This window comes from Belonocnema kinseyi, chromosome 9 (genome assembly GCF_010883055.1).
Source record: "Belonocnema kinseyi isolate 2016_QV_RU_SX_M_011 chromosome 9, B_treatae_v1, whole genome shotgun sequence".
Lineage (NCBI taxonomy): Eukaryota > Metazoa > Arthropoda > Insecta > Hymenoptera > Cynipidae > Belonocnema > Belonocnema kinseyi.
The window spans coordinates 68,882,815-68,904,109 of NC_046665.1; the positions used below are offsets into that span (position 1 = coordinate 68,882,815).

General features: G+C 28.4%; 3 protein-coding genes across 4 annotated transcripts in view; 1 reads left to right on the top strand and 2 right to left on the bottom strand.

Moving 5' to 3' along the window:
• Nucleotides 1-7,377, bottom strand: part of LOC117179371 — a 37,032-nt gene extending 29,655 nt beyond the window's left edge. The window contains exon 1 of one of the 2 annotated variants that reach the window (XM_033371090.1): nucleotides 7,084-7,377. Coding sequence is in view for 1 of the 2 variants with exons in the window: in XM_033371088.1 (XP_033226979.1) it covers nucleotides 7,054-7,061 (8 nt within the window). In the remaining variant the exon portion in view is untranslated. Of the gene's footprint in view, nucleotides 1-7,053 lie in introns of both variants that reach the window. The other variant, XM_033371088.1, reaches the window with a different exon arrangement.
• A 4,704-nt stretch (nucleotides 7,378-12,081) lies between these two features.
• LOC117179374 (leucine-rich repeat-containing protein 57) lies at nucleotides 12,082-17,115 on the bottom strand. The gene is made up of 2 exons (XM_033371094.1): nucleotides 16,533-17,115; nucleotides 12,082-13,293 (listed from the first exon to the last, which is right to left on the bottom strand). Exon 2 carries the CDS (start codon nucleotides 13,228-13,230, stop codon nucleotides 12,514-12,516), a length of 717 nt encoding a protein of 238 aa, XP_033226985.1. The 5' UTR covers nucleotides 13,231-13,293; nucleotides 16,533-17,115; the 3' UTR covers nucleotides 12,082-12,513.
• LOC117179375 overlaps nucleotides 16,995-21,295 on the top strand; it is a 133,876-nt gene continuing 129,575 nt past the window's right edge. Inside the window, exon 1 of the mRNA XM_033371095.1 lies at nucleotides 16,995-17,162. Coding sequence (XP_033226986.1) covers nucleotides 17,126-17,162 — 37 coding nt within the window. The 5' untranslated portion in view covers nucleotides 16,995-17,125. The remainder of the gene's footprint in view (nucleotides 17,163-21,295) is intronic.

Genomic DNA, 21,295 nt, shown 5'->3' on the forward strand with positions numbered 1-21,295 from the left:
TCCTATGTTTTATTTTTATTTGTCAAATATTAAAAATCCTGGGATTATTATTCAAGACAGTAATAAAAGATATTTAGTCCTTTAAATTTCTTGGGTACAATATATTTTTGGATAAGACACAGTGTAGTTAAAACGCGTTTCCGTATTTATTATTCACAAGATTACGTAAGAACTGGAATTCACATACATTGTATCAAAAAAATTGATTTTTTTTTGCTTTGTGACCCAGAAGTTATGCGGAATTATTATAATTCATGATTAAATTAATATTATACTGTTTTAGTAAAATTAATTCCTAATAGAATTTCGATATTTAAACAGGTATATTTGATAACTAATTGAGATGATTTAAATATAAAAAAGAAAAAGGAAGTAACATTTAAAAAAACAACTCCATGTTTTAGGCAAAATCTTCTCTTTTAAATAATAAAAGCCTTACCTATCGCTGCAAACAAATGCATAAATTTCTCTAATAATTAATTAAAAGTAAATTTGCGAACCTAACTTGTTTTCCAGATATTTAAAACAAAACATTTTCTAACAATGGTTTCACTTGTATTATTTTCATGATTTTACATAATGTTGAGGAATAGCGACAAAACGCCAAATTTTGGTATGCAAAAAGTTAAAAAATCATTGACATATTTAGCCCTTCGCTGGTAGAGAGAATTCGACAAATGTGCCCAAAATGGCAAGAAAATTTGCATCCTGCGGTTTTTGGGGTCACTGAATCCGAATATGAAGTCAAAATTCGGAAATCCAAAATGGTGGATCAAATATGGCGGACAACAATACAAAAAACGGTTCGATTTGGATAAATCTTGGTACTTACTGGGATTTGGGGTCGCTGAACCCGAATGTGAAGTCTAAAGTCAAAAATTTAACTTCAAATTCTGAATTAGCGATCCCAAAAACCCGTAAGTATCGAGATTGATCCAAATCGAGCCATTTTTTTATATTTTCGTCCACCATATTGGATCCGCCATTTTGAATTTTGACTTCAGATTCGGAATCAGCAACCCCAAAAACCACTGAGTAGGACTTGAATACAAAATCGGAGCAAGTTAAATAGGGGAAAAGAATATTTACGCATTTTGCGTCAATACCAACGAAGGGGTTAAAGAAAATTACAACAACAAAACAAATGTTTATAAATCTAGGTTTTAAAATTTTCCACTTTTTTAAAAACAGCTTTATTTAACTCTAAAGCAAACATCTAGAGAAAATTGGAAAATGACTTTCTTTTTAATAAATACAGTCAAACTCGGAAATAACGACGGTTTTGGGGCTGGAGGAGATGGGGAACAAATCTAATAGAGTGCACACTCCACACATTTCCTTTTACTCCTACCCGCGGGACGGCGTCAATTCTCGGAATGGATATATCCGGGGGAATTAAATCCGAGTTTGATTGTACATCGAAACCTAGTTTGAAATAAATTTATTTTAAAAAATCAAAAATTAAACCCAGAAAATAGTTACAAACCAAGAAATCGTTGGTGTTTTTTATTGTTTCGGTAAACAGATCGTTCGTTTATTAACAGTGGCAAATTAAAAAATAACAAAAGCAATAATCTATTTTTAACCTAAAAAGTACCTTTTATCTAAAAACAAAGAATGAGCCTTCTGTCGAATTAGGTGTAACAGGTATATTAGGTATATCAGGGTGTCTATTAATATTCGCCCAAAAAATTCCCGGTTATTTCCCGTTTTTTCCGGTTGTAAATATCAAATATCCTCAAAATAGTTCAATTTCCAACTAAAGAAATAAACGTTCAACAACAAAAATTAATTTTTAAGAAACTACAGTTCAATTCGAACAGGAAAAATGAATGGCCAACAAAATAATTGAATCCTCAATCGAAACAGATTAATTTTGAACCAAAACAATTGCACTTTTAACCAAAAAGGCGAAACTTCTACCAAGTGAAGAATTTCTAAATATTTTGTAAACTGACTCTAGGTGTTTCTAATTTTGTTTTAAATCTTTCAAAATAAAAAAAATAGAAACTTTGAAATATACCAAATTTTTTTAAACAATTAAAACATTTTTTTTTAACTTTCAAAATTCTCAAATAGCTTGGAAATTTTGTTAGTAGTCTTCAAAACCTTACATTATGTTTTTATTTATTTGAAATATTTTTAAGTTTTAAATTATCTTTTAATCGTTTTAAAACTTCTAAGCCTTCTGAATATTTTTTTAAATAATTCGACTTTTTCCTCATTTTATTTTTAAATTCTGCATAAACTTCGACAGCATCTAAATATCTTATAAAATGATTTGAAATTTACCTAAAATAAAAAAAAATCCGTGTAATCAAACAATTTCCTTAATATCTGTTTGAATATTGTTGGACAATTTTAGAAGACTTTTTAAATGTTTTGAAAGGTTTTTAAATAGATATTCTCTGGCAATTAATTTTCCAAAATAAAAAAAAAACATTAAAAATTTTCCCAGAAATCTTAGGAACATTTTTTTATTCTCTTGAAACCTTTCAAAATTCTTAATAGCTTCTGAACTTTTTCTTCGAAATGTTCAAAAATCTACACTTTGTTTTAGATTTTTTAAAACCTTTTCAAGTTTTACATTATCTATATTTTGTACAACTCCTAATATCTCTTTTATTTACTATAATTTTTTCTAATCTTTTGAAACTTGTGAAATTTAAAATTTTAGCTTCAAAATCTTCCAAATAATGTTTAGAATTTTAAAAATTCTATATAAAAAAAATGTTTTAAAATCTTTACAAGATTGAAAAATTCGAATTTATTAAAAAATTCTAAATGACTTTAGAATTAAATTGCAGGTTTCCTAAAATAAAACCTACATAATTTACGTATACCATCAAAAAAGTTAATAAACCATTTTTCTTTAGAGAAAATTGATGCTTAATCTTTAAGTAAAAACCTAATTTCGTGCCACCTTTCGATTTATTAATATTAGCAAAATTATGTCTTCGTATAAATGAGAAAATTTGTCCGTAGAAATAAAATTTTGCCAGTGCAACGGGAAAGGTTTTTTTCCAAATTAATTTAAATAAATCAAATATATTATAGATATCTCATTTTAAATTATATGAATACACTTATAAGTGTTATCTAAAAAATATTGTGTACTTTAATATGTATATCAATTAAAAAATAATTTTAAGGGTTGAAGTACAGAAGTAGATAACAAACATAATCGGAATTTTCCAGGAGAGCCAAATAACATTCTGTAAATTCGAAATGGCCATTTAAAGTTAAAACAAAAGTTTTCTCCCGAGCTGAAGTCTTTCTGAATTGAGGCCTTAAAAGTATGATTTAAAAAATGTATTCAGTTCCGAGTATTAGAATGTGGAGGTTTAGAACCTCAAAATGCTGAGAACCTAAAATTAAAACAGGCTCGGTCGCAATTCATGATAAAAAGTACAATTTTTAGTTTTAATAAAAAATAAAATCTTACTCCTGAGATATTGGGTTGCAAAACTAGGAGACAATAAGTTTTAATAGAAAAATTTAACTAATCCCGAGTAAATCATTGAAGAATTTGGAGGTTGGAATTTCATGGGTCTTGAAACTAGTTTTCGGATCCAGACACGGATAGATATTTCAAGAGATTAATTCATGATTTTAAAGCAACGATCGTTGCTTTAAAAGTAGGGGTTTCAAGATCTTAGTTCTTGCGCCAAAGCTAATGGGGTTTTCTTACAAAAAAGAATTATTTTATTATTCTACGGTGTTCAAAAACTTTTGGGAAGATGAATAGGGTTAGAAAACGGTTTAAAAGAAAGTTTCGAGGTTAGACAATTGAAACAAAAAAGAAGAAGATGGGAGAGAAGAACTGAGTCAGTTATCTAGTTTTAAATTACCAATCCTTACATTACTATATGAAAAATAAGATTTCGAGCGAATCCTTTTAATACAGCATGTAGTTGGAAATCATCGAATAATATTATTAAAAACATAAAGAGATCATTTTGAAGGACAATAAAAATGGAGAAAGATAAAATGAGGATGTTTTATTTGAATTTTTCATTGCACTAAATAGTTGAATTTTCAACTGAAAAAGACTAATTTTCAACCAAGTGGTTGAATTTTGAACTAAAAATGACCATTTTCGAACCAAAAATTAAATAGTTTAATTTTTGGTTAAAAAACTATAATTTTCCACAATAAAAAAAATCAACTAAAGTAATGAATAGACAATAATAATAATAGTAATGAATAGGTAAATTTGAAACAAAAAGATGAATTTTAAACAAAATAGTTTAGATTTCAACCAAGTAGTCATATTGTCAAACAAAAAGATTAATATTCCATTAAAATTATAAATATTGAACTGGAATACTTGAGTTTTCAACCATATAGATTAGTTTTCAAACAAGAAGATTATTTTTTAACCAAAAAATACGATCTTTCAAGTAGAGTTGAATTTCTTATTAAGAAAGATATTTCAGCGAAAAGAACAAGTTTGAACCAAGAATATTAATTTTCTACCAAAAAGATTGAATTTAAAGAATACATATGAATTTGCAACCAGATACTTGCATTTTGAACTAAAAACGATCCACGTTCAACCAAAAATAAAATAGTTAAATTTTCAGTTAAAAAAATGAATTTCAAAAAAAGAACGAATATACAACAACAAAAAAACAGTAAAATAAAGCTACTTTTACAAATGAAACATCATTGTTATTCAATTTGAATTGCAATTTAAAAAAAAAATTAAGCAGGCTCTTGAAAAGGTTCCCGGATTTTAAAAAAATTCACAGATGTTTCTAGGTTTTCCTACGTTTTCAAGGTAGTGTAGAAACTCCAAAAACATATCAATAGCTATTCAAAGAAGGGAAAAAATAATTTTTGTTTAAACTGAAAATTTAACTATTTAGTTGAAAATGAACTTTTTTGTTGAAATTCCATATTTTCGGTAGAAAATTCAACTGTTTTGTATAGAAAATTATTCCTCTTGTCTTGGAAATTGAACAATTTGGTAGCAAATTCAACTGCTTTGTAGAATATTTGTTTTATTTACTGAAAATTAATTTTTTATCATTGAAAATTGAACTATTACAGTTTTGTTTAAAAATTTACATTTTCCGTTTAAAAATTAAACTATTTGTGTGTTTTGTTGAAAATTCGTTTTTTTTTTGTAGAAAATTAATCTTTTTGGTTGATAGTTCAAGTATTTGGTTGGAAATTTATGTATTTTTATTAAAAATCCGTCGTTTTAGAAAAAAGTCTTCTTGGTTGAAAATGAAATTAATTGGTTAAAAATGTATGTATTTGATTGAAAACTGGTCTTTTTCGTAGAAAATGAATAATCTTTGGTTGAAAATTTATCTTTTTGGTTGAAAATATAAACGTACAACTACTTGATTCATTATACGAAACATTAAGAACTACCCCCCCCCCCCCCTCAAAGCCATAGGATATTTTTTGATGACGCTTTTGGAGGATGAGGGGGGAGGGGGTAAGTGGTTCAAAATTATAGAAAAAATTAAGGCCTGATATACACATTTTCATGAGTTTTTTGGGCTCTCTAATAATTAAAAATTTACACTTGTTTTTTTACCATTTACAAAAACTTTAATTTAAAAACTTCAAGAAACAAAATAAACAAACACAACCTTTAACTTGAAATAACCGTGAGACAGTCACTGTCGATTTTTTGATTATCTACTGTTGGAAGATTTAATGTCAAAGTTCTACCATTTTTTAAAATATTAACGAAATAACGTTTTGTAACATTAAATGTTGTTAATTAAATCTCTAATTTTTATTCTAATGTATAAACATGTAACAAAATATCCCATTCATTTAAAAAGAATGAATAAAGACGAGGCGATATTTTTTTCAGTTCAAAAATAAAGTTCTTGCTCTCACACATTAACTAATAATGATATTGCAATAAATCTTTGTCAGAACATATAGTACCTTTGCTGAAATATTATACTAAAAAAATAATGAACCTGATTTGTCAGCTTTCCAGTTAATTAAGATTATCTACTTAAAATCATTATTTACTGTAGGGTGGTTTCTCCTATATATAATTCTTACTACAAAAACTAATTGTAACAATAAAAAAGTACAATTTCAAACCAACACAAACTTTAAAAAAAATTATGCAACATAAATTGATTTTATTGAGTATTTGTTTTTTTTAACAGTTTTTTTAGGAACATAAATTCTTTTTAAATCTTGTGCAATTGTGTTGCAAAATTTGGGTTTTTAAAGTTCGTGTTGGATTAAAAAATGTACTTTCAAATGCTTTTTTTTTGTACTGCGTTAAAAACCTGAAGAAACTTTGCCAATAATTAAGACATTTAAATGTTCTAAAACTTAAAACTCAAAGATCTTACTTTATTCCTTCAAATTTCCATTATATTTCCGAGTAACTAAAAAATGTTGATCTCTATACACCGAGGATAAAACATGTACTTCTATAAGCATTAAAAAAAGAGAGGTACCAGAAAAACACTGAAACCGATAACTTTTCTATCTCTTAAAATGCATTTACGATAAAACAGATGAAAAAAGTAAATATGAAGCCTTGCTAAGTGATAATTCCAAAATTTTCGTCAAACATCAACGGTCGAAATCATGATGCTCAGGACGAAAAATGTATTCCTTGAACGCACAAAACACCCCGAACATTCGTAAAATCCTCCAACTTTTCGAAAATTGAGCAACAAAAATATAAATTCCCAATGGCTGGAGAACCGTGAGAAAATGCTCCGAAAGGAAGCTGTGACCATATGATCGAATTATCGTTAAAAAGCAACTCGCTCCCTTGAATTTCAGACCCTGTACAAAAGCAGTCTCATATCTCAGCTGTTCCATTCCTTTAATTTACTCCTCCAAGCAATACAGTTTTGAATTGTCAACTTTTCATGGCAGAACGAACCCGAGGACGAGGACGATTGGAAAAGTGTATATGCCACCCCCCGCACCCAATCAATCACATAGGCGGATCACGAGAGGTTCAACCCTTGCGAATTCGCGAGGTACCGGTTTGATCCCCGTAGACGATCCTGAGTCACCGAAAACCTCTAGAAAAGTGAAGATTCTAACCTGGACATGTTGAGATTTCTGCCTTCGTACCTTAGCTCCCAGGTCCTGTTCACGCGTGATAGTTGCCTCTCATTTTCCAAGTCCGGTCAGCCATTTACAACCATGGGCCCCGCCACCTCCGAACGACACACTCGCGCGCGGCAAAATCTATTTTTTTAAACAGTTTTGCTACTTCTGTCCGCGAGCCGGGGAACACAAAAGTGTTTCGCACCCCTTCGCCGACTTCCCGAAATTCACGAAGACTCACAAATGGACGTACGTGCCGAAAAATCGGCGCACATTCGTCCTGTGCCCTAGAAATTCGAATCAGCACCGTCCGCCATCTTCGAGAAAACACTTGCTAGGTACCACCGGGTTCAAGCGAACTGAATTCGTCACTGAATCCAAACACAGTAGCGTACTTCTTTTTCACTGAGCCCATCACTTTTAGAATCTTTAGACTTTAGAGTTTGAGAGGAAACTATTTTTTATTATCGACTATTTTTTTACAAAATGAGATTTTCGACAAGTATTATATTTATTGAAATTTATTATGTGTTCACATTTTAAAGTAGAGAAAAGAATTTTAAATCCAAGAGTTAAGCCCGTCAACTGTCAAAATTTTAGAGGAAAGCCCGCGAAATTCAAAATGTCGAAATTGAATTGACATTTGATTTCTTTGTAATTTCATGTATGGAAATTCTTTAGTTTGAATTAGAATATAAAATTTTCATTGCGTTAGATCGACGTTACATTCATTTTTATCTGACTTATAAGGATCACTTAAAATTAGATGCAAATATTTATAATTGAACTATTCTCAAAAACGTTGAAAATTTCATAACTTTGAAATGTAAATCTTGAACATTGAATAAATCCTGATTCTATAGTTTCAAAATATAAGAATTTTAAATATTGACTATTCAAAATTGAAGACTTCTTAATTTTTAAATCATCACAATTTAAGCATTTTCATTTATTTATAAATCTTTCAAATTTGAGATATTTAGACTGCAAACCGTTAAAATTGAAAAATTTCAATTGTTACAAAAATTGAATATTTTTCAATTAAAAATTATGCAAGGTTCAAGTTTTATAATTCAAAATCCTAGCATTTTTATAATTTACATTGAAAATGTCATCAATTAGGAAGATTTATAATAAAAATTTCTTAACTTTTGATATTCGAAAACATTGAAATCATCACAATCTAAGAATTTTCTTTATAAATCTTTGAAGCTGTAGTTTTTTAAACTTTGAACCATTCAAATTGAAAATTTTCAATTGGTAATCTTCAAAATTATAGGTCTTTAAATTGAAAATCTTTAAAATTGAAGCGCTTTTAATTTTGACAAATTTACAATTAAAAATTATGTAATTTTGATTATATACATTTGAAATATCTTTAATTTTGAATATTTGACGTTGAAAACTTGACGTTTGATATCCAAAATTATCAAAATGTAATACTTTGCATTTATACATCTCGAAAATGAAAGATTTTTCAATTATAAATATTAAAAATTAAAGAATTTTCAATTGTAAATCGTGAAAATTGGATTATTCTAAAAAATGTTCAAAATTACATACCTATCAAATATAACTCTTAAAAATTAAATCATTTATAATTATATATTTTTAAGATTCAAGAATTTTCCATTTTAATCCTTCATAATTTTAAATCCTTCACATTGAAAAGTCTTTAATGTTGGCAATTTAAAATAAAAACTTTCGATATTTTGATGATTCACATTTAAATTTTTTCAATTTGGAATAAGGTTTAGAACTACAAACTTGAGTTTGGATTTCTAAAATCAACAAACTTTCAGAATTTTTATTTGTTAATTTTTAAAATGGAATAGTTTTCAATTATAAATCTTCAAAAATTTAACTCCCTAATAATTTTTTTTTAAATTTTAAACAATTACCATTCATAAGTAAACTAATCGAGTTGAGAAATTTTCAATTACAAACATTAACTAGTTCTAAGAATTCTAATTCTAGGGATAAAATCTTAAATTTAAATGAAAGTTCCTGATTACTTATAGCCTATTAAAACTAAAATGATAAGAAAGCCCGTGGAGCTATTTTAATATTTATTTTAACTTTTGATTTTTAATTATATATTATATAGTATGTACTTAAAATTATAGCATATATTTTAATTTGAGAGTTATAATAGTATTAAATAAAATTCAGTTCCTGTGAGTATGACTACCGAAAAAATCGGGCAATTTGTACAGAAAATTTGTTACAAATTTTCATTCATTTATACTGATTTCGGCCCAAATAAAAAAATGGCGAATTTAATATATCCCATATTCAAAGTTTTAAAATCATTTGTTCTACATTAGCAGCATAAAGAAGGTGATTAGGTGAAACTAGCCGTTTCCCGAAGTTATTCTTCGGATTATTGAGGTGACTAAAATTTCCCGTGCAATTTTTTTTCATACAAAATTATGGATTGCAGAATTTGAAAAATTAATTAAAAATTGGGAACCTAAACCCTCCGCATATCAAGCTTTATACGGCTGTATGAAAATACAACTATAGATTTTGAAATATAAGTAAATACTGAATACGCTCCTGGCCGTCTCCCAGAACACAGACCTAACATAAACATTGTTAATTTCGTCATTTCCAGTACGCCTCAACACCTAAGGAATTTTCATTTAATTCTTAAAAAATAATGACACTTTAAATTCCATTACCAGTGATACTTTTATGCAAAAATTTTGCAAATAACTGACTAAAGTAGTACTTTTTTCGTAGGTCAGTACACTCACGTCTGTGGCGCTAGCGTATACTTACTTTGTTTACGTTTCGAAGACCCTAAAACTCCCCTTTTACGACTCTTGGTGGTTGTAAATTATTTGGTGACCGATCTCATTGTCAACGGATTTCTAAGCACTTGTAATTTACAACTAAATTGAAGGAACATGACTTTTGGGGATTTAACATTTTTAATCCCCCAAAGTTGAAGGGAAGCTTGATTTATTTACGACCTTTGTAAGAATAGAGCTAAAGGTGCTAACATTTTTGATTTATAATCTAAAAAGGATTTTAGACATTTCTCGTTCAAAAAAAAAAAAAGAGATTACAGATCCACAGGAAAACTAGCTGCATATCAAAGTTTCGGCTATTTTAATCGGATGTTTTGAAATAAAAAATTGCAATTGACTATTTTGGAATTGTATCTTAAAAATAGAGAACACCCTATACAGTATAATCATTAATTAAAAATACTACTGGATGTCAAATAATTTATTTAATAAAATTAATATCTAAGACGCAATACGTGTTAATATATTAAAATTGAAATCCATTATTTTACTTAGATTTGTGCTTATAATTAAGGATTATCTACTGTAGGATGTAGTCTCCTACATATTCAATATTCCCGGTACACACAAATTTGGTTAAAAATATTTTTTAATATTCTCTTGAAATTATTATTTTTTTAAAATAAAAAATTATTAAAAATTTACATTTTCTTTTAAATTTGTTGAAAACTATTAAAAAGATACATTATTACATTTTTGTGGTTGATTGAGAATTAATCTATTTAGATTATTGCAGTTTCCAACTAGGAATAAAAACAATAAAAAAATGTATACATTTCTAAAATTGGTAATATTCTTTACACAAGATTTAAATGAAAAGATTTCTTTCAAGTAATTGAGGTAAAAATTATTGTCAATCAAAATAATCAGAGCATGAAAAAATTCACAATTTAAAATTGGATTCCTAAACTACCTTTCATGTTCTGATTTCATTGCATATGTTTGTTCATAAGAAAATGGATTTCCTTTCGATCTTAAATAAAATTTACATTTTATTTCAAATGGTTTAAAATATTTTCAATTCTTGAATCTGTTCAAAACCTCTAAACATTTCTCAAACTTACTTGAGTTCTTTCTAAATTATTAATTGTTCAATTATTATTTATTTATAAAGATCTGTTTTTAATATTAAAAAATATTATTTTGACATTAATTTTGCAGAATAAAAAATCATTCAAAATTTTCCCAGGAATCTTAAGCAAAATTTTGCATGGTCTTAAAACCTTTAAAAATTCTTAAAAAGCGTCCAAGTTGTAGTTTTAAATCTTTAAACGTCTATATTTTGTTTAGAATTTTTTAAAAGTTTGAATCATTTGAAAGCCTTTCAATATCTCTTAAGATTACTCTTTTTTCTGAATGAATAATTTAATAATAATAAATATTAGTTTAACTGTTTTCTATACAACAAAATTTAATCATTTCACTCAAAAATTAAATAGTAGAACAATTTAAAAAATAACATTACAAAAATTGCTCTTGTTCTCAATTAAAAATTTACAAATGGAACGGTTTAAGATTGCATATTTTACACTGAAATAACAATTGAATATGATTTGAAATTTAATAAAAGCGTTTCATCTATTAATTTGAAATTATTTAAAAATTGAAAGTAGTTTTTAAAGTTTCTATCGGAAGCTTACATTGCTTAATTTTTAATATATTCAGATTCACTATGTAAAATCTTTTATTGTCTAATTTTCAATACTTAAATTACCGTTTAATTAAAAAAATAATTGATTTATTTATATACTTACACGTTTACAGTTGGCCGACTTAATACATTTTATGCTGAAAAATTTCAATTTCCAACGGTATTCATTTTTAATTAATTAAATATTAAAAAACAGTACCTAAAATGGAAAATTTTGATAGTAAATGATTTTAGAGGTGCACATTGTAAATTGAATAATTAAATAATTGAAAAAGCGAAGAATTGAATCACAAATTTTTAAAAAAAGTTGAAATAAAACTTGTTTTAAATTGCATCATATCATGTGATATACAATTTATGATATTTCAAGAGGTTAGATCGATTTTTCTGCTAAAAACTTGTAAAATTCGCGGTCAAAAAATAAATAAAGACATTTCCCATACCTTCATTGAAATACAGTGTGAAGAAGATGTAGCATTCAAAGTTTACAATCAGAATTATATTTAATTGATTTCAATGGTATCTTTTTTTACATGGGCGATTAAAAAAATACAATTTAACAAAAAATAAATAATATATTCTGATGTGAGGGATCAGTGGTTCCATCTTATATAATTATGTACATCACATTCACATTTATAAGGATAACACACATGTTACATATACATACACATCATTTCTGTTCAATATGAACTATTTTTTACCAATTCACACACATAATCTATAAACAAACAAAAATCTACATAATACTGGCGAACAATAGGTAATAAGTTAATAAAAGTGAAAAAGCTATAAGATCTTTATTAGACAAAAGGCGTCTTAGAAATTTCATCAGAAATAATTATCCAAGTTTAGGGTATAAGTAGAAATTTCATTAAAGTCGAAATCCAAAGAATTGAAAGTAAAACATCTCGTACGACTTATTTAACTTCACTGGACTTGTTTAACATTCTCAACCATTCTCACAATATTAATACGTGACTATTTTCAAAACATCTTCTTCTTAACAGCAGTATATCGCTCCATGTACTGCTCATAGCCATCCAGGTCAGCAAATTGCTTCATTTCGAAAAGATTTCCATCCAGGGCCAGAATCGAGACCTTGGAATCCTTTAAAATCGTGACAGGGATTGCATGAACTTGCAGACAATTTTCCTCCAGCCTCAAAGTCTTCAGTCTCGAGCACTGAGCCAATTTTCTCGAAATAATCGAAATTTGGTTTTGATTCAGATTAAGTTCAGTCACATGAAGTCCTGAAGCCGCATCTGGAACATCCGTCAACTTATTTTTTGAGAGATCCAAAACGTCCAAATGTTTCAGTCCACAGAACATGAAAGGAAATTCTTTTATGCAATTATCAGAGAGATTCACTTGCTTCAAATGTGTTAAATTTGATAAAGAAAATGGCAACATTTTTAATTGATTCGAAGAAGCGTTTAGGCATTCAAGTTTCACCAGGGCTCCCATTTCTTCCGGGAGGTCTGTCAGTCTGTTATGGCTGATATTTAGCTGCTTGAGTAAAGTGAAATCCTTTAATTCTGAAGGAAGATGCAGAAATTTATTTTCCGAGAGGTCTAATGTTCGTAATAATGGGGCAAGGGCTCTCAAATTTGGTGGAAACTCGTCCAATTTCCTTTTTGAGAGGGTCAAGGTTCCAGTTTTCTTCGCTGTGTCGTAGTGCTGCTTTAATCCAGAATTACCCATGGTGGGGTGATTTCAAAAGTACTTGGTACTATTTTATTGTAGAATATTTGGAGAATCGACTTTCTGCAATAACAAAAATTGGAGTTGCTTATCAGGTAAGAAGGCTTGCATTCAAAACGATTGAGAAAGACTTATATTTAGAATTCAATAAATACTTTACATTCCACAAAATGGTCGTTAAAACACTTTTATACACCCATTAAATTGCATATTTAAAATTGTACCTATTCTTTCTAGTTCAGAATGTTGTCACCAGGTGGCGTACCGGAGTTTAACCATTCCCAATTTTAAAAATATTAAAATATATTAAAGCTGCAACCCTTAATATCCCCGCTGAAAGGAAAAAGATTGAAATCCTATATTTTAAAATAATTTTCAATCTTTATGATATAAGAAGATAGAGAAAATCTATCCCATTCTGCTTACTTGTCAATATAAATTCACGTATATATTTTTCAATGCCCTCTTCTCTATCTCATCCTGCCCTTTATCTATCCACGTCAAACATTTTCTATCTCTCTGTCAATCCTATAATCCTATCATAAGTCTACCAACGTCTATGTTTTTCTATCTATTTCTCAATATAAATTCACATTTATCTTTTTCAATACCGTTTTCTTTATCTCATCCTATCATCTGTCTATTCACATCAATCTTTTTCTATCCCTTTGTCAACCTTAATTCAAGTCTATCTTTTTCATTACCCTTTTCTCTGTTAATCTAAATTCACGTCTATTTTTTCAATCCCCTCTTCTCTATCACATCGTATCCTTTATTTATCCACGTCAATCTTTTTTTCTTTGTCATTCTCAATTCCCGCCTATCCTTTTCAATCCCTTTCTCTATCCCTTTTTCTGTTTCTGATCCTCTGCTATAGTATCTTCTTGTTTAAGTTTTACTTAAGATCTTATGACTTAAAGCTCGTCTGAATTAGATGAGATACCCACCGTCAAGAATATGACTTATGGAAAGTAAACATGACATGGGGCGATCAATAAAAGGCATGATGCCAGAAGCGACCATGAAGAAGATGTGGAACTATAAAAAAATCTAAGTTCAATTTAGATTTGCAATTTGTTCAGCCTTTCGTTTGAATGTTACAACAATAAGTGCTAATAAATATTTGCATTTTATAATAAATTATAATAATTGTAATAATTTCAGTAAAAATAACACCTTCTCTTTATTCCGATCAAAAGGTCATATTTTGTAGGTATATCTATTTTCTCTCTTCCTCAGATAGTATAGCTGAGAATATATTTAGGAGATTAAAATTTGCAGTACAGAGATATATTGAGGGAAAGAAATAGATATGTACAAGTACTCGGTCATGAAGCATATAAAAAGGTAGAGCACTCACTTCTCAGCCATGAAAGAGATAGACAAAGATTGAAATTTACTTGAGAGAGATAGAAAAAGATGAGTAATCTGGCGCGAAAGATATAACACGAGATCAGAGTGTCCAGCGATTCTTAGGCACGAAATTCAAGGTTTTTCCAGGTTTTCCAGGTCAAGAAGTCAAATTTTTCCAGATCTCCTTTTTTATAATAATGAAATAAACGTTTTTTTAAGATCTAAAAAATGAGCCATTTCACTTTTTATTGGCCAATAATTTTTAAAGAAAGCAGAGCCATAAATAAACAACTTCTAAATTTTTTGCGAACATAAGTCGTCTTTGAAATCCTTGAAATCTTTATGAATTCTTAAAAATCTCTCGAAGTACCTAATGTATATGGGACCATTCACAAAATACGTGATACATTTTTCAGAAACTTATGACCCCCCCCCCCCTTCTGCGTGATACTTTTTCCATCAGTCTTAACATGGAGAATGATACTTCGGCAGACCCCCATCCACCCATAAACCTATCACGTATTTTGTGAATGGCCCCTATGTGAAATCTTGAAATTTATATCAAATCTTTTTGAATCTGTTAAAACTTTTGTAAAATATTAAAAATCCTTGACATTTTTAAAATCTGAAATTTTTATGATATGTTCATGAAATCTTTGAAATGTTTTTAAAAGCTTTCTTTAACCTTTGTTGTGAAATATTCTCTGTTCATTAAAAATTATTGACATATTTTGACATCTCAAAGTTGTTAAAACCTTTTTAAATAGCCTAACATCTTGGAAACATTTTCGAAAACTTTCGTATACGTTTTAAATAATTTAAATATTTGAAATCGTTTAAAATATTCCATTTTCGTTTAAAATTTCTAATCTTTATGAAATATTGCAAATATTCGTGAAATCTTTTGTATTAAATTGAAAACATGAAAATATTTCTAATCTGTTTTTTTGTGAAATTTTTGTAAAATCTTCTGAAATATTTTTTTCTGAAATCTTTTTAAATCCTCTAAAACGTTTTGAAACCTTTTGAAATCGATCTTAACTTTCAAAATGTTGAATATTTGTTTTCTGTGTAAAATCTTTTGAAATCTAAGAAATCTGGTTGATTACCTATTAAAAAAATTTTTAATCTTTGAAATCTTTTGAAACTTTTAAAATCTTTGGAAATATTCGAAATCCTTATTAAATCTTTGATAATTAATTAATTATTATTAATTATTATTGATAAAATAATTTTTATAATTTGTAAGTTAAATGTCTCATGAAAATGTATACTTTAAAATTCTATATCACCTGAGATGAAATTAAAAATGTATAGAATGATGTACAATATTAAAGTCTGTTCCTTGCAAAGTATAAAATAATTGATATAAAGTCTACAAAAGATGCCTAGAAATCTCTTTATTTATTCTGTAATGGACCAAAAGGAAATTATATATTGATAAATAAAAAACTTTTCAGTAGCAAGATGTCTTCTAAAAGAGAGGTTTCTTTCAGAATAGAGTAAAAAATTTTAATTCAATTTTAATTTTAATTTCAATAAAATAACTATTTCAAAAAAAAAAAATCAATTCAAGGTTCTCGTGAAAAATTCCAGAAGATACGAGATAGAAAAAAAAATTAAAAATATAAAAATGACAAAAGTACGATAGACAAAAATTGAAATTTATGTTAAAGAGACTTAATGGAGTATGGAAAAGAAAGCGTTCTCGGTTGCGAAATATAGACGATCAAGATGGAAATTCTTAATGGATAGGTAGACTGGCTAAGGAGTATAAAAGATAAGAGTCCTCTAGGTCACGAAAGGTATCGGGAAAGAGATAAAAAATTACTGAGATTCGAACTAGAAAGATAATCTAAAGGATAGGAAAAGATAGATACTACTTCAGTAAGTGAATAGATCGAGGGATAGGAAAAGAAACAAATAAAATTGGGTTAAAAAGTGCACACCTTCTCAAAGTCGGTCCATCAAGAACTCAAGTCCAAAAGTTCCTTTCAATTTACAAATCCTTTCAAAATCCACTTAAAATAAAAGTTCCCAGAACTTCAAATGCAAGTAATTATTGTTATTATTCGAACACTTATTGTCCCGAGTGTACACTACACCACGTGCTTTACTTGCTCAGACTGTACACTCTTTCCATGCACTATATTCTCCCTAATTAGCCCTCTATTTTCCGTCCTTTTTCAGAAAAATAATTCACTCTTGCTTTCCCCAGAAAATTCAGGTCAGTAAACCTCAGGAACTCCAAATAACTCGCTTGCTTGTAACTTTTTGGGTGGAAAATTCGGAAATGTCAAACAAGCCAGGGCGTACTTGCTCTTGCTCCATTCTTCGTTCTCGTGCACTCTCGTCGAGTTTTGACACTCGCCACTAGATGGAAGATGCGAGCTCGATCAGATGAAAATGGTTGACAAACGAAAATGTAGCGGTGCACGTCGAGTTTACATTAGATTTAAATCGCGGTTAGTGCGTGGATTACAGGGCTGCCGGTCGCGAAAATGAGATAGTGTTGTGCTTGGCGAGAACGAGAGACGGGAGAATGATGGCGTCAACGCCCAAGTCCGAAAAATGCACAGGTAAGTGAGAGACAAAATTTGCGAGTGCGAAGGCACCTATAGTCGTAGGTATCGGATCGAGATTTCCAGGAACTTGGGCCTGTGTGAGTTGTCACCCGAGAATTTATATTTTCGATATGGGAATTCGTCACAGGCGTGAAACTTGTGTTTTTATCTCGAGGATCTGGAACACGATTTTTATCTTAAGTGACAATGAGGGTCGACAACAATCGACATGCACAGTGTTTGGCCACGAAAGACGCCGGACGTAAAATGTCAAAAGTGTGTACCTTGGGCGGGAGCAGGATTTTTTCTTCCTTTCGCAGTTTCCTTCCTGATTCTCCTACTTTATTGTGCGTGGGTTATTTTATTTTTATTCCCTCTAGTCTAGGGCAGTGGAGGGTCTTTGTACTAGGTCAGAAATGTTTTTGACGTTTGCTTAAACTTCTGGGTTTCAATCGATAATCTAGGAGTCGCGGGAAGTTTTGTTAAGAAAAGGTCTGAGGTTCTTGAAAAAGAGAATCATGGAAATTAAAGTTGGCGTGCTTGTTGTTTATTTGTTCAAATTTCAGTAGTGGGTGAACAAAACATAAATCCATTTTTTGAAGGAAAATACGAGTTACCCATGGTTTCTGCATATTTTGGACTTTATTAAACACTGATTTACAAAAATAAATTCTATCTTGTCCAAATCTTGGTTTAATAGAGTAATCGCTGCATAGTGAGAAAAAATAACTTTTTTTCGTTTCATAATAACGTACAGCCCACAAATATTGAACTATTTGTACGTGATAATTTTTGAAAAAAGCTGATAAATTTCTCTCGAGAATTGTAGAGCTTGATTTTTTATTTAGTTCTTAAATTTTTTATAAATAAATAAATGTGTCCAAAAAATTTTTCATTTTTTCTATTTAACTTTCCTGTCATAATAAACAAAACCAAAATTTATACACTAATTATTTGTTGAAAGTGTGTTTTCTATCATTTTCAATCATTTTACTGTTTTTTTAAAAGTTTCTTTGTAAAAAAATTTTGATGGCAACAATTTTATAGTGGAGAAAATTTCTCTTAAGATTATTCCTTGTTAATACTATAAAAGATGCATATTATTCGGGTTTTTGTTTCGCGGAAAAATGTGTTTTTTTCACTGTTAGTCTTTTTAATTGGGAAGTCAATGGAAATTTAAACAACACTCATACTTAGTTCCTAAATTGTATTTTTTTTAAACAAATGCATTATTCGGGGGTTTGTCGACTTAAAAAAAATCTGTCCCTTCAATTAAGAACTCATTGATAAATTCAAAAACCTGAAAAATATTTCTGCCGGGAAATGTACAAATATCGACTCAATATGCATGTTGCTGAAATTATCATGAAGTTCCCAATTAAAAGAACTGACATCCAAAAAAATGCATTTTTCCGTTTACACACGGAGAAAAATAGATGTCAGCACAGACTATCTAGATATTAATAGGTAATATCTTAGCGATTTAACTATGGGACAGAAATCTAGATACTGAAGTAGAGCATCCGTAGATATTAAAAAGAAGATTTTCACTGACAATATCCAAGATATTAAAGGGCAGAATCAAAGATATTCAAGAAATATTTTTTAATTGTGCAAAAATTACCTGTAAACATGCCATTTTCTATAAAGTGCAAAAGAATGTTAATATCGTAGTCCTCTGTTTTGAAAATCCGAATCCTCAAGCATTCGCCTTTTTGCATAATTATGCGATTTTTGTGTTAAGCAGATAACACACTGTTCAAGGCTAATATGAAAGATGCCTGTAACTGAGTCCTCATTTTCTTGAGAAAATTATAACATATCCAAAAACATTTAATCTATTTCCCACCAAAACTTATAGTGCAATAGATATAAGAAAAACCACAATACACACGATGAAAGCTCAAGATACAGACAAAATCTTTTGTCGCCACACCACACGTCAGTGACCTTGCTCCGAAAAAATTTAGCTTTTTTAATATCTTAGATATTAACCGTTAATATCACATATTTTATACTTTCAATATAAACAGATATTGCCCTTTAATATTTTGTATGTTGAATAGAAGATATTAGATAGTATGCCGTAATATCTATATATTATGGTTAAATTTCAAAGTTTTTAATAAATGCTTTTCAATATCTATTATTCTCCGTGCAGGTGCACAAATAATGCATGTGTTTATTAAATTTGTTCTAAAAAATTAAAACATTTATCAATTAATTATAAATGTTGCTAAAATGATAAGTTCCGAATTAAGAGGACTCGCATTGAGACTAATGAATTTTTGCGTCGACAGATGCCCGAATAATGCTTTTATTTAATAATTTGACCTAAAAATATTTTTCAGATATAAACTTTATAAAATCAAAAGTTTCAATTCGACAATTCGAAATTCAAGTTTTAGTTTTTCTAATTTAAAATTGCTTAAAATTATAATATGATTTTCAAAATATACAAATTAAATGATTTATGCTTCAATTGAAAGCATTGCAAATTATGACGTGGATATTTATTTTCTATCCAGAATTCGTTGTATCCTTTAAAGTTTAGAATTAAAAATTTCGCATTTTAGCAACATTTAATAATTAAATGTTGTCATTAAATGTAGAATTATTGTTCATTTGTCTTCAATTGAAAAGTGTTAAAATCTTCAATTTTATAGGTGTGAATTATTTCGCGTTTTAATAAAAAATGGTTGATTTACAAATTTTGTAAGCTTAAATTTATCGAAAGTATTGCTTCAACTGAAGAAAATTATGAAGCTTTAAGAATGGGAATTTTTTTAATTCTAATTATCGTGACCAAGTTTTGCGTACCAAAAATGACCGGGAATTATTTCCTGAATTAAAACGGCCGCCCTATTAAAAATATTTAATGGGCGTTAAAATTTTGTTTTCAATACCTAAACAATAACATGAATCTATTGAAGAATTAGAAATTAAAATCGTTTAAAATAAAAAATGTTGGATACAACATACAACTGTAAATAGAATTAAAATATTTAATATTTTATAAAATGAAACTGTACTTCGAGTATTAAAAATTTAACAATAATTGATTTTAAAAGGCGATTCTGAATCTGTTCAAAATTAAACAATTTACATATTTAAACGTTAAAAGTTGTACTGTTTCAAATCGAAAGCCTCAGTAGTTAAACTAATGTAAACGTCCAATCAAAACTTCATAAACTGTTAAAATTTTTTAAATAATTTCCAATTTATAGATTTATAACTAAACGCTTGTATACCATTTGAAATTCTATTCAAATATTTATTCAGCCTAAAATGTTCCAATTTAACCTATTTCATTTTAAATTGAAAAAGAACAACTTTTTAACATTTACCCATAATTTACTGTCCCTGTAAAATGAGCAATGAGGCGACTGAATAATTCCGAAAAATGAAAATCCCGACACTGTAAAATTCCCAACAAAGAAAATATACAAAATAGAAAATTGCCTAGAATTTAAAATTCCCGACAGTTTATTGTGTTATTTTTTACTGATTGTGAAAATTTCAAAGACGGGAATTTTCCTGTGTTTTCTATTGTTAAATGTCGGATGTTTGATAAGTTCGGCCGTTTTCTTTTTTACATTTTTTATTGTCTGAATTTTTTTAATTCGATTATATAATTAACACTTGGGACTTTTCAGGGGTTCTTGAATAATTATTAATTTTACACGACTTAAAAATAAAATAAAAATTTACAACATTCGTGATTAATTTTTCAATTTAAATTTAGATCATTTAAAAATTTACACGTATGCAATAGAAGCTTTTAACGCTTTCCAATTGAAAAATTTAAATTAAGTTCCGCTAATTTGGAAAATTAGATATTTTTAAAATTTAACAGTCCAAAGATTTCTGGTTAAGAATATAAATCCAAGCTAAGATTTTTAATGCTCTAAATTAAAATTAATCCTCGCTTTCAACTTACATTGATAAAAATAATAAAAATAAAACATATACCTCTTCCAATTCAGTACCAAACTGAAAATAAAAAGTTCCTCCTTTCATCTGAATGTCCCTCTGCCCACTGAACAAATGTTAAAAAGAAAAAATCGCCTTTTCTAGTTCAGAAAAATAATTAAACAAAATCGTAATTGCAATTTAATTTAAACGATATCATAGATATGAAAAGAATT

Excerpts from the sequence above, each read along its gene's own strand:
- LOC117179374 (XM_033371094.1), bottom strand. The coding sequence starts at position 13,230 with ATGGGTAATTCTGGATTAAAGCAGCACTACGACACAGCGAAGAAAACT.